Source organism: Mya arenaria, chromosome 10, assembly GCF_026914265.1.
Source record: "Mya arenaria isolate MELC-2E11 chromosome 10, ASM2691426v1".
NCBI lineage: Eukaryota > Metazoa > Mollusca > Bivalvia > Myida > Myidae > Mya > Mya arenaria.
In genome coordinates this window covers 14,961,097-14,974,181 of record NC_069131.1, presented here as the reverse complement: position 1 = coordinate 14,974,181, position 13,085 = coordinate 14,961,097, and the positions used below count along the sequence as shown (strand labels likewise).

The following is a 13,085-nucleotide window of genomic DNA, read 5'->3' as shown; positions in this document are numbered from 1 at the left end:
GTGGTCTAGCGGCGTAAACTTCGCGGTCAGACGGTTAATTAAGCGACCATTGGCAGAATATGTTGTAGTTTGTAACAATAATTTAGTTCTCAGTGTTTTCCGTATTTATCTGACATTGTCAGATGGGGAAGAAATAATAAAAGTGCATCCAAATAAAGCAAGAACCATATTTTACAAGGCTGTAATATTTTACATACCAATCACACATAAATAATCAATTTTTTTCATACAATGTAGACAATAAACGTAACTCACACCGACTGGATCACGGCGTATGGAAATGACGATCTGTGCTAGGTAAACGTCAGCGTCAGCTTGTATGCTAGTCAATGTTTTTGCATTAAAACTCACTACAATTCTTTGGTCGATCCACCCACTTGTTGAAAAAACATGACGCCAGTCAAACCAGCCAATCGATACCCGACCGACCAACCAACGTCAAGATAAGGCGGGGCTGATCAGTTGCTCGTTTCCGCCATGACCTCCGACAAACTGCACTTTTCAACTGTAGTGTAATACTCTGAATTCTATATATAAATTCTGATAAACTAAGTTATAAAACGCATAAAATTTCAAAATGTGTTCCTTGTTATTGAGCAAAGGTTTAGACAATAAGAAAAGTCGAAACACTGACACAATAGCGTGGCTACAGCATGATTAAACGTTACTAAACGTGAACTGCAAATTTTGATTGGAAACACTGGCCTTTCGCCACAACGCACAACAAGTGCAAAAAAGCGTTGTGGAAACGTGGCGATAAAGAGGCAGAATGTAGCATAAAGTTTCAAAACGTAGCTAAAACATAACTGAACGTTAATCTTGTGTGTACCGCCGGTTTGATACGTTTTGTTGAGTTTGTTGACACTATGCTTCGTTATAGCCTCGTTCCTCTTGTCGCATCATGACAAACTGTGTCACACTTTGATACGATGTAACACGTTGTTCTACGTTGCAGTACGTTTCTACTAAGTTGCGGTACGTTTTGATGGATGGGGTACGATATATATGATACGCTCTTTTATCCGGAGACCCTATATACACCCTTCCATCTAGTGCTTCAAATAATTTGTTTCCTTGTTAAGCCAAAGTGCTGAACCTCGACCATCGATCTGCACCTGGCAAAAACTGATCAAGTCATCCTTTAATGTAGGGACCGGCTCCTGGGACGCGAGGATATCGGCAAGAACCATGCAACTACCGGAAGAGCTGAGGACAAATGATGTGGCCGTCTTACAGAACTTCACTAGAGTTGTGCACCTCCAATTCCACGACCTTCTTCCAGAAGGTACTGCAATCAGGTCTGAAAATTGTAGCCACTTTTCCTCACCTTGACGTTGGAGACAGATGCTAGCACTCATTTAGAGGAGCACGTAATACTATTGTCTTCATGGTCAAAGAAGTCTGCTATACCATAGTATCAGAGTACTATGAAGAAAACGTCACTATTGCCCCGGACGAGTGATGAGGTGCAGCAAAAATCTTTAACACCAGATGGCAGTTTTCACATGCTGTCGGCCATTGGACGGGAAGTACAAGCCCATAATAAAACCAAAAAGGGCGAATCCATGTACTTTCACTATAAGAGGTAACACTCAATCATCCCTATGGCTTAAATAGAAGCTGACAGTTAAGTTCCGATGGGTCGGCGTTGACTCCCCTGGCTTCTTCTATTCAGCTGCAGAGATCTGGAATAACTGTGACCTTAGAGACCACATCGTCACCGACTGCATCGGTTGTTAATGAATAGAGAATCAACAGCTAATGTCGCGAGCTAGGAGAGTGGTGCATTTGGTATACTCAGGCCAACCGCTTCGGCTGTCAACTCAAGCTAACAAATCGGAACATTTCTCGTTTATTTCCGTCGAATCACGCAGGGAAGATAACATCTTCTCTTGCTTCCTCTTAAATGCCCGGTATATGGTTGACGTTATTCTCTATAGGTCAGAGATCATTAAATAAATGTCCTATACATTCTATGGTCAACTGACCAATTTGTACTCGAAATAACACTGATTTCTAGTGTTTCACTACCCCTAACACCATATATGGGGAGAAAACTCTACTTGCGTTCTAACAACATTAAACAACATTAAAACAATTAAATTAGTTGAACATAACCATTGTGTATTCGTTAAAGTGAACACATCCGGTATAAGAGTACAACCAATATGTTGAAAATGTAAACAAACCGTAGTCACAATTAAACCATTCGGCTCCAAATCTGTAAAGATCGAAAGCAGCCAATGCTGTGAGATGGTATAACCATGCTTTTATTCACTGTCATGTGTTAATTGAAAAAGCATGTAACACTGAGTAGTCACTTCCGAATTGGGCTTAAGTTTGCCCTATACAACCAGACTGTCTAACAGCAAGATGGAAATGTCATACAATATTTCAACATTCCTTAGAATTCATGTTATACTGAAGACTAGAACTGAAATTTATGAATAAAAGAAATACCTTGCACAAAGATAAACATGTATTTGGAATCAAAAGATATATAACTGCTTTTAAATAAAATGCTGATAAGACATGCGTTGGACTCTATACAGTTACACATTTTGACAGACATTGAACTCTAAACAGTGATGTGGACACTTGAAAATACTTTAAAGACCTCCCATAGGAAGAACATTGGACTCTATACAATTACAGAATTTTACAGACACTGAACTCGAAACAGTTATATAATTATAATGTGGACACTTATAAAGACTTTAAAGACCTTCCATAGGAATAATTGGACTCTGTACAATTACAGAATTTGAAAGACTTTGGGCTGTATACAGTTATAAAGTGGACACTTTCAAGACCTTTCATATACAGCTTTAAATTGACATACATTGTACTCTTTACAGCTATGAATTGGACAGACATTCATATACAGCTATGAATTTTATTTACATTGGACTCTATACAGCTATCAATTGGATATACATTTAACTTGACTCAATTATGAGTTCGACAATTAACATATATATGTTTCCCGATAGGACAGACATTGGAAACTATACAGTTACAAAATGGGTAGGCGTTGGACTCTATAACTAATGGCCCGAGTGCGAGTATTAATAAACTTACAGACACCTATTGCCAAGGCCAATACGGATCAACCACTTCGAGCCTTGCACAGGGACACTCCGGCCCATGATGTATAATAATTAAAACTGCGAAAGATGGTAATTATCATAATTATATTTCGCTTTTTTAATGCAGATGTTTATTTTTCTGTTACAGTGTATGCAATTAAATCATCATGATCATCCATCAGCATCATCATCTTGATCATCATCATCAGCAGCAGCAGCAGCAGCGGCGACGGCAGCAGCAGCAGCAGCAGCAGCAACAACAACAATAACACTGCTGGCCAGCATAATTATTATCACGATTATCATTGTCAAAACTATTAAAAGCATATTCAAACTATAAAGCAGTAAACAAAAGCTTCAGTATTGAAATAGCACATTTAATATCAGTGGTTGTAGCAATAGTCGTTTTTCTATTTGTGGTACAAGTAGGTGGAATATGACTCTATAACTCTTATTATATGAATAAAAGTGAACTATGCTGACCAGAACCGCTGATTCATTGAATGTAGAGGTTTGTTATTGTATTGAATAAGGCCCTTGGTCATATACAACGAGCAACATTGATTGCCAGTCGAATAAGTCGTTTGGAAAACAGAGAAGGTCTAAACGTTTGTCATGAGCGCTATGATTTCTAAATATTACCATGACATTTGACCTAGAATTTTGCTTCCAATATATTTTGATGTTGTGGTAAAAATAATGAAACACACATTGCCTTGTCAATGTATAGCGATTTTATGAGTTCATCGCAGGCATAAGTATTTGTTTATTTCTGCCAAACCATCAGCATATGCAATTTTAAGTATCAAAACCAAATGAACGATGTGTCTATAATTAACAAGCATTTATAAGTAAGTATATCAATAAGTGTTGCTATATATATTCACAAACTAACAAAACATCTGACACTGGTTTGTTCTTGACAAAAAGGTTACAGGCGATACAGAATAAAGTTTTTTTTAAGATGGCAACATGTATACTGCTTACTTAGATATAACACAAAAATAATTTGATTTTAACATACGTGTTCTCAGTTTTATAAGCAAGACATAACACACAGACGGTGTACACAGGCGGTATCTAAAATGTTTAACTAACAATACATGATAACAAAAATAATTCACGTAATGATCACATCTTATTTTTAAAATAACTTATTTATCAATGCGAAATTTACTTCCCTTTTTATATTGTATGTTTTCTGCATTTTCGATTTTTATGATCAATGATATAATAACGTCAGTTGTGAATGAGAGAACCACCAAAACTGGTCTAACGAAGGGAATCTTCATACAGTTGTTTAGACGAGCCCCCACTGGAGCATTGTACCCAGATAGTTTCCCCGGCATCAAGCTGTACAAACGCCTGACTACTAGTACAGGTATAATGGTCCTTGTCATAATGATTACTTGCAATGAGGACAGAACCTTCCTTAACTATCTGGAGTAAAGCATATGTTGTTGGAAGCGTACAAGTATGCTTAAAGAAGAAGTAGAGTCCGCGTACTTGAGCAGTAAACTTGCCCGTGGTGGAGCTGTAGCCGTTGCCCTGGTTTGTCTCCACTGACTTATACACGATCACCTCACCTGTGGACAGGCTTGCGGTCTGTGGAGAGCGGGCGTGGAAGTACACCAGTGGGGTAGCGATTTGGTCTGAAAAATGATATATATTTACATTGTTATATATTTATAGATATCAAGTATAGTTTGTGTGTGCTTTATATTTAAAAGCTTTACAAGCTGTATCTTATTGGTTTGTATGCATCCACATTACTTTAATATGTAATTTTTAATATGTGCAGCTAACAATGTACATTTCGATTACGGGATAATTTCCGAAAGAGAAGATTCTTCCGAATCGGGTGCTTTTACTGAATGGTAGATGAAACAAAAGAAGCGCATGTCACATTTGCCCAAACTGCATGACAGAATGATGGAGGGTATATGATCGTGTGTTTTTTTTTAAACTGCACTAAACAGCTTATCTGAATTAAACACAGATAAAGGATTGCCATTCAAACAGGGTAATAATCTGTAAATGTAAACAATGCGGTTTCATAATAAACAAATTGAAACAATGGTTTCTTAATAGACAACCATGCTGTTTTCTTGATAAAAAACCATGCTATGTCATGCTGCAAAATAGTTAGATATGGCGAAGACAGTAATCATACCAATGTCATGTTGGTTATAAATCGCTGACATTTCGGAAACAGTGGGGAACACTTTGGACCGTCATCGATATATGTAGTTTGAAGCATGGCAAACCAGTCGGTTTGTATGCTCACGGATACAAAAAATGTTCTTGGTTTTCTATGGTGAAAATGTTTAAATGGAATACTTTTAACCATTTTCTTTTCTTTCTAAAATCGATTTTGAAATTGTTTAGGGCTATTTTTAAGGTTGGGTATGGTTTTAATGGTAAATCATTACTCTGTCATTAAAATAGCCAAAAACATTATATTATTGGAGGATATTACTACGTGGGTAAGTGGACTCTAACCTAATGCAAACATATTTGAATTGGTATATCTTAAGAACAAAGTGATTGGTAAAATAGTTTTCTGTCAGATGACTGTCCCATCTTGGCGTCATTATTAAACACTCAATAACATCTGAAATTAATGGAGTTATGTTAAATGATATCATCTTATATTTAGAAAATCATCACTTTTCATTCTGAAATAATAATATATATTTAAATATTAACACTGATTAAACTAATTTAGGTCCTTTTAAACTATGATTATTTGTAAAGAAACAATACAAACAAATATTGAATGTAATGCATATTCCGATCAATATATATTTCGATTGTTCACATGACAATTTTTCAATGTAAAAAAGGACAAGATGGTCAAGATGGCCCAATATTGCTCATCTGATCTGACAAGGGGTTATACGGTAATTGATAGGACAACATACTGGACTACGTCCGCCCGTATGCCGCAGGTGAAATTATCATACGTCCCGTTTTTTAAACATGAAAAATAAATTTTTGTTAAAAAAGAACGGACATACTGTTACATTATTTAAGTCAAAAACAACAATGATATAAATATTAATAAAAAAATATAAAAATAATATAAGAAGAAGAAGAAGAAAAAGAAGAGAAAAAGAAGAATTATGATGAGTATTATTATGTTGATAAAAGGGTCACCTAAGTATCATTTCTGTGAAAATGTTTTGCAATCAGGCCAATGGTGTCTGAAGAGAAGATTGTCAAAGTTTTCCAATTAGAGAGATATTGAAAACTAGCACCGCCCCTAGTAGTCATGTATTTTTTATGAATCAAAACGTGGTAAAGGAGTTTGAAGAAATCTGTGAAGTTATCTTAAAATTGTTTATTTTGATTTTGAGATTTTCAAAGTTTTCAATAAAGACACCTAATGGAAACTAGCCCCGCACAAGGATACAATGTGTTTTACAATCAACATATTGTGAATGAGTTTGAGGCAGAGTCAACACAGGAAGCAGATTTTGAGGAAAATATGTACAAAACGTTTTCCACATAGACATTTGGTGAAAAGGTTCACCAACCCCTTGCGGCTATTTTTTTTCAAATGAACATGGAGTGAAGGAGCTTCATAAAAAGTCACTCGTAAAAACATATCTGTGAAATTATGTTGAAATTGGGCCAGCAGTTTCTGAAATGAATATTTTTAAAGTTTTCCTTTCTGTTGCCATGGCAAAAAGAGTTCTGCATGAAATTAGAAATTAGATATATTAAAGGAAACAGGAAGAGGACATTCCATGGAACAATCCAGCAAATGATGGTTAAATTGTACCACTGGTTTAGAATAATTTGTTCTGAAGGAAAATGTTGACGACGGGTGGACGGACGGACGACTCCAGACGATGATCAATCACCTTAACATTCAGTTGAGCCCAAAACTGGGACATTAAGTGTAAGTTCAAGCTAACCATGTTTAGTCTTCAACAATTTCATGCTAATCAAAACTAGACCATAACTGTTAATATTCCATATAGCTCGAGAGCACACAATGCATTGCGCTCTTAAGGCGCAAACCTTAAAGTAGATCATTAGTTAATGCGTTGTCATTCAACTCTATGTGTAAAAGCTTAATCATGAACTTACCTTTCATATCATTAAAGGCGGCAATTGTTTTGTTAGCATCGGACACTATCTTCTCCAGTGTGCTGGACTGGTTTCTCTCAACTTCCTCCATGAGTGAAAACAGTCTTCGTTCTGCTTGCTCCTGTTGATCTTTAAGGGTCTGAACGGTCGCGTATAAACGTTCGTTTTCTTCCTTGATCCGCGTTAGGTCTTGCTCAACAGTTTTGCTCACATCCTTGTTTTCCTTTAAGACTTTCTCATAAGCGAACTCCATGCGAATCATTCTCTCGAGCAGCTTTTCTTCGTAGTCGTATTTGGAGCACGCTGGACACGATGGCTCAGAGGCCTTGGTCATGCTGACCAGTAACAACAGCTGAAGTATTCCAGTCATTCTCTTTCTAACATTCAGTAGCTTTTACTGTTAGTTGACATGTGAGCTGAATGTTTGCGAATGAGAAGGAAATCTTCACAACATCTAGGTGCAGCTATAGGATACTTAAATACCGCATTTTCTCAAATTATTCTAAGTCCTCGTAGAATTCAAAATGCTGCAAGGTTAAGACAGGACAAGAAACGGTTATATGAACTGTGTTTTAATGCTGTAGGTAGTATTTGAATTGAATGGATTTTTGCAGATTTGTATTCCACGAGGTACTAGAATTAAAATTCTGCAAAAGTCCACGAGTGTCGAATACGATTTACGGATCAAAAGCACTACTAAATATCCGTTTTATGTTATACATAACTGGTTTTAGTCATTTAAAAGATACATGATTTTAAAATAAATGCTATTTGAATAACGCACTGTTTTGTTTTCTGGCTTCATTTTAGCATTTAATAACGACTCTTGTTATTACCTGAAGTCATCATATTGGAATACGGCAATAATACACTGGAGTTGAATAAGGTGTTGCGATATGTAATGCGTGCAAATTTATATTGCGTATTAAATAAAGCACGATTCTGTGTACCATTAGGATTGTTTATACTCTTGTTAACTGGGTCATAGATTTTTTAGTTTGTAATTGTACAATTACATTATATTAAGGCTTTGGAAGGATGTTTACAAACCTCTCTCTATTCGTTCCTTTCAAAACACGCACTCGTGGTTCGTATTGTATCCACTAAACACATAGGTTAATGACCGACAATCATTTCACGTAGGTGGTTATTGGACATTATGATTGATATTTTGTTTTAATTTATTTTAAGAATCAATTTTTAATCATTTTTGTTTTCGCATGTGTATCGTTGGTTTTAGTTACAAACGACGCAAAGTTTTATGTTGATGTGAACTGTGATTTTTTTAACGAGGGCTTGTGTCTAACTATATCCGATTTACTTTAAGCTATACTACGATAGTCTTGGAAAAGCTTTCTTACATATGCTGTATAAGAAATCCACACCCAAGATAAAAATATAAGTGTATGTTGAAAGCCTACAATTCTGACATTTCCAGATATATAGCAGCCGTGACAGGCAGAAGGGGGTCGTATATCATAAAGTATGTAATGCAACCAATTTCAATAAATACTTTATAAAATTTTTGAAACCTATTACATATGGTTTACATTAGGCAGAAACTTTAATACAAAAAAATCATACACCTTTTATTCGCATAGTATATATGAGGAAACAACAGTTATGTTGTCAGTAACACCAAATAAAGACGTCATTTCTTTGGTGAAATAACGTCGTTTTTACTATAAGATACATGTTTGCACGTCGCGGTTCTATGTGGCATTTGCTAATGGGTTATCCCGCCCGAAATATCCAGCAAATGAAGATGGATGTGCCATTTAAACGTTTTTAAATTAGTAAAGTACCCATGAGGCGTCAACACTTTAAATTCGTTTGGCGTTGCAATTATGAATATTTATATTTCCATGCTGATATGCCAGTTTTATTATAAAATGCATTTTCTTTGACACTTAGGTAAATCAAAAGTACTTGAAAACCGAGAGTTTCTGCATTTAGCTTAACTACCTAAACCGTCAATTAATTTGATGAAAAAAGCCTCAGGTAAAAAAGCCATGAATTAAAAATATAGAGCATCGACCAAGTCTCGTCATTTTCCTTTGATCACGGGTCTTTATTAAGCGTGTATGGTCTGTTTGTGGTGTTTGTATGTTTGTGGCTTTCGTTTGGTGCCGTAAGAGCCTTTACCGTGTGCCTCTTAACTGGTTTTTGTTTTCCTTCTGAGCTTGTCCCTTAAGTTTTCATTGTATACTTGTCTTTGTAAACTTAATCCTGGTATCGCACTTTATAATGACATTGTAAATATGATATTGCACTGTAGGATATAATGGCGTTGAAAATACTGTACTGTTTAAAAAGGGAAATAATGAATAAATTGCAAAGTGCATGTTAAAATTCGCTTGCAGTTTTTTACAAGTAACATCGTAACAAAATCTACGCTTTTAGACAGAATGAAAACAATGCATTTAAATTTAAACAAAAATAAATGATATTAATGGTAGTACACACCAAGTTCAAATTATTGCTTGCATTAACAACGATTACTAGACTATAAAACATAAGATAAAAGATATATTGCACATTACCCGCTGCTGTTTATACATTATGATCGTGTTTATCAGGACGACGGTTGCATCTATGAGATCATTGTTAAAGTCATCCTCAAAACATGTTGCTCTTGATTGGTACTGAACAGATATCTACGTTTGTTTTATGGAAGTAGAATTATTGTAATGAAATGAATTTGTATCCAACGTTTCTGTCAATTTGATTCATATAACAACAATTTTTTACTGATTATATGCACAAAGAACGTTTTATACATGCATTCATGAGTGTATTTGTCTACAGATATTCTATTGGACGGAGTGGCATGTTGTTTTACTGAAACTGTAGTGATATTTATTTCATCCTACAAGAAACTGACCAAATTACAATGTTTATTTGCTAACATACTCTCAACACGCTCGTCTAACGTTGACAAATCGTTCGTCGCGCGCCAGTGACACGTTAGCACACGCTAATGGTTTTCAGGGGTATCTTACTTGGTCGCTGTTACACGCTTCCCGTGCGTTAGGCACACGTTAGTCATGCGTTAGGCACACGTTAATCACACGAAAGATGTGTCATCCTCATTCTAGAACGCTCAAAAATTGAACGATTAAAATGTTCGGAGAACGTTGACCAAGAACGTCATGGTGTGACGGCCCCATTATGGTTTGTAAAATGCACTTTTTATAATTACGAAATAAAGTGTGGCAAATCATAAGGAGTGTTAAAACAAAAAATACCAAAAGCTGGAACCCTACAGCCAATGTTGATATTTGCTCAAATATCGTAAAGACCACAGTTTTAATTAGCGTTAATAACGCGATTGAAAATTAATTACGGCTGTGGTGTTGCTTGATTGGTTGATTGACATTATCACGTGATTTATCAATGTATCCTCAACATATCCTCAACTTTTAGTAAAGTACCTTTGTGCAACTATTGATAACTGCTTATCTTTTGAAGACATGGCTATGTCAGTCATCAAAAAGGCTAATGCAAGACTCAAGGTTCTGTATAGGAAACGAGAATTCTTTAACGGACACACTAAAAGGTTGCTAGTTATGTCCATTATTCAGTACCATTTTGATTTTGCTTCTACAAGCTACAGATTACCCAGAACAAAATTATGAGGTTTATTTTAAATTTAGATTTTAGATCCCATATTGGCAAGGAACAGTTCACCACTTTAAACTGGTTACCCGTAGCAAAAAGAGTAGACTTTATTACTCTCTGTCATGTTTTTAAAAGACATACTAAAACAGCCATTTCATATATGTTGGAACATTTTTTTCCTCTAAGTACTGCACACAATTAAAGTACTAGGTTTAGGGTGTCAACTACGACCAATAGTATATATACATGTACTTTCGTTGATAGTGGACGCTATTCTTACCCAAAGGTCAACAGTTTTGGTAAAAAGTTATTTGCCTACCGTGGGTGTTCATTATGGAACAATTTACCACAAGATTTAAGAAAGATCAAAACCTTGAATAAGTTTAAGTCCTCTATTAAGACACATTTGTTGTAACACACACGTGTAACTGGACGCAATAAAGTTAAGTCATGTTATGGTACGGTTTTATAAAAATATGTGTTTAGAATTGTTTAAAAAAACTTTCTGGAATTATTTAGCTAGACAGTAACATGTTTCCTTGAGTTGTGTGACTACACTAAGTTAAACTACAATCCAGTTCAAACATGTATTCATATTTATTACATCATACCTTAAAGTGATACTCTTATCCAAAAGCAATACATACACGTGCAAACAAACATAAATTTGGAGTGATAATCTTTTAACTATTTATTTATTAATGCATTTATGGATTTTTTTTACTGATAACAAGATTGTAACTGTGTATTTAATAGCTAAAATCGCAAAAATATTAGATGATTGGTGAGTGTGAAAATAATTATTTACTGTGATCTACTATCGTGTCATAAGGTAGAAATACCGCGTTTTCTGAACATTTCTTTTAAATTAAACTCAGTATCCTTCATAAGAACCATTGTTTTCGACATTTATTCATCCCTTTAGTATATTCAAACAATTGTATTAATTGTGGTAAAACAATTGGGAATAAGAGTGTATCTTTAACAAGCAAGAATGGATGTATGATTGATACTTTAAATGAATGAAGAGCAAGCGAATTCAGCGAAAAGGCTTCTGAATTCGTCCGAATGTTCTTATTTCTAATATCGGGTTTGAATACCAAAAAATAACCAAAGTATAGCTACACCAATAGGGCAAGCAATAAGCTATATAAATTTGAGGTCACACGGCATTCCAATGTTAAAGTGTGCTTAGAACTCCCACGTAAGTGCCACATAGAATTCCCACGTTATAGCCGCATAGAATTCCAACATTAGAAGCCGCATAGAATCCCTATGTTAAAGCTGCATAGAGTTTCCACGTAAGAGGCCGCATCAAATTCCAACTTTAAAAGCCGCATAGAATTCCAACGTTAGAGGCCGCAAAGAATTCCCATGTTAGAGGTCGCATAGAATTACTACGTTAGAGACCGCATAGAATTCCAACGTTAGAGTCCGCATAGAATTCCCATGTTAGAGTCCGCATAGAATTCCAACGTTAGAGGCCGCAAAGAATTCCCATGTTAGAGGCCGCATAGAATTCCAACGTTAGAGTCCGCATATAATTCCAACGTTAGAGTCCGCATAGAATTCCAACGTTAGAGGCCGCAAAGAATTCCCATGTTAGAGGTCGCATAGAATTCCAACGTTAGAGTCCGCATAGAATTCCAACGTTAGAGGCCGCAAAGAATTCCCATGTTAGAGTCCGCATAGAATTCCAACGTTAGAGTCCGCATAGAATTCCAACGTTAGAGTCCGCATAGAATTCCAACGTTAGAGGCCGCAAAGAATTCCCATGTTAGAGGTCGCATAGAATCACTACGTTAGAGTCCGCATAGAATTCCCACTTAAATGCCGCGTAGAATTCCCACGTTAGAGGCCACATAGAATTCCCATGTCAGAGGCCGCATAGAATTCCAACGTTAGAGTCCGCATAGAATTCCAACGTTAGAGGCCGCAAAGAATTCCCATGTTAGAGGTCGCATAGAATTCCAACGTTAGAGTCCGCACAGAATTCCCACATAAATGCCGCATAGAATTCCCACGTTAGAGGCCACATAGAATTCCCATGTAAGAGGCCGCATAGAATTCCAACGTTAGAGGCCGCATAGAATTCCAACGTTAGAGGCCGCATAGAATTCCAACGTTAGAGTCCGCATAGAATTCCAACGTTAGAGGCCACAAAGAATTCCCATGTTAGAGGTCGCATAGAATTACTACGTTAGAGGCCACATAGAATTCCCACGTAAATGCCGCATAGAATTCCCACGTTAGAGGCCACATAAAATTCCCATGTTA

General features: G+C 36.1%; 1 protein-coding gene across 1 annotated transcript; it reads right to left on the bottom strand.

The window, feature by feature from the left end:
• Positions 1 to 3,247: 3,247 nt before the first annotated feature.
• On the bottom strand, positions 3,248 to 7,597 carry LOC128204068 (uncharacterized). The gene is made up of 2 exons (XM_052905405.1): positions 7,188 to 7,597; positions 3,248 to 4,741 (listed from the first exon to the last, which is right to left on the bottom strand). The coding sequence occupies exons 1-2, from the start codon at positions 7,555 to 7,557 to the stop codon at positions 4,362 to 4,364; spliced, it is 750 nt and encodes a 249-aa protein (XP_052761365.1). The 5' UTR covers positions 7,558 to 7,597; the 3' UTR covers positions 3,248 to 4,361.
• Positions 7,598 to 13,085: the final 5,488 nt, after the last annotated feature.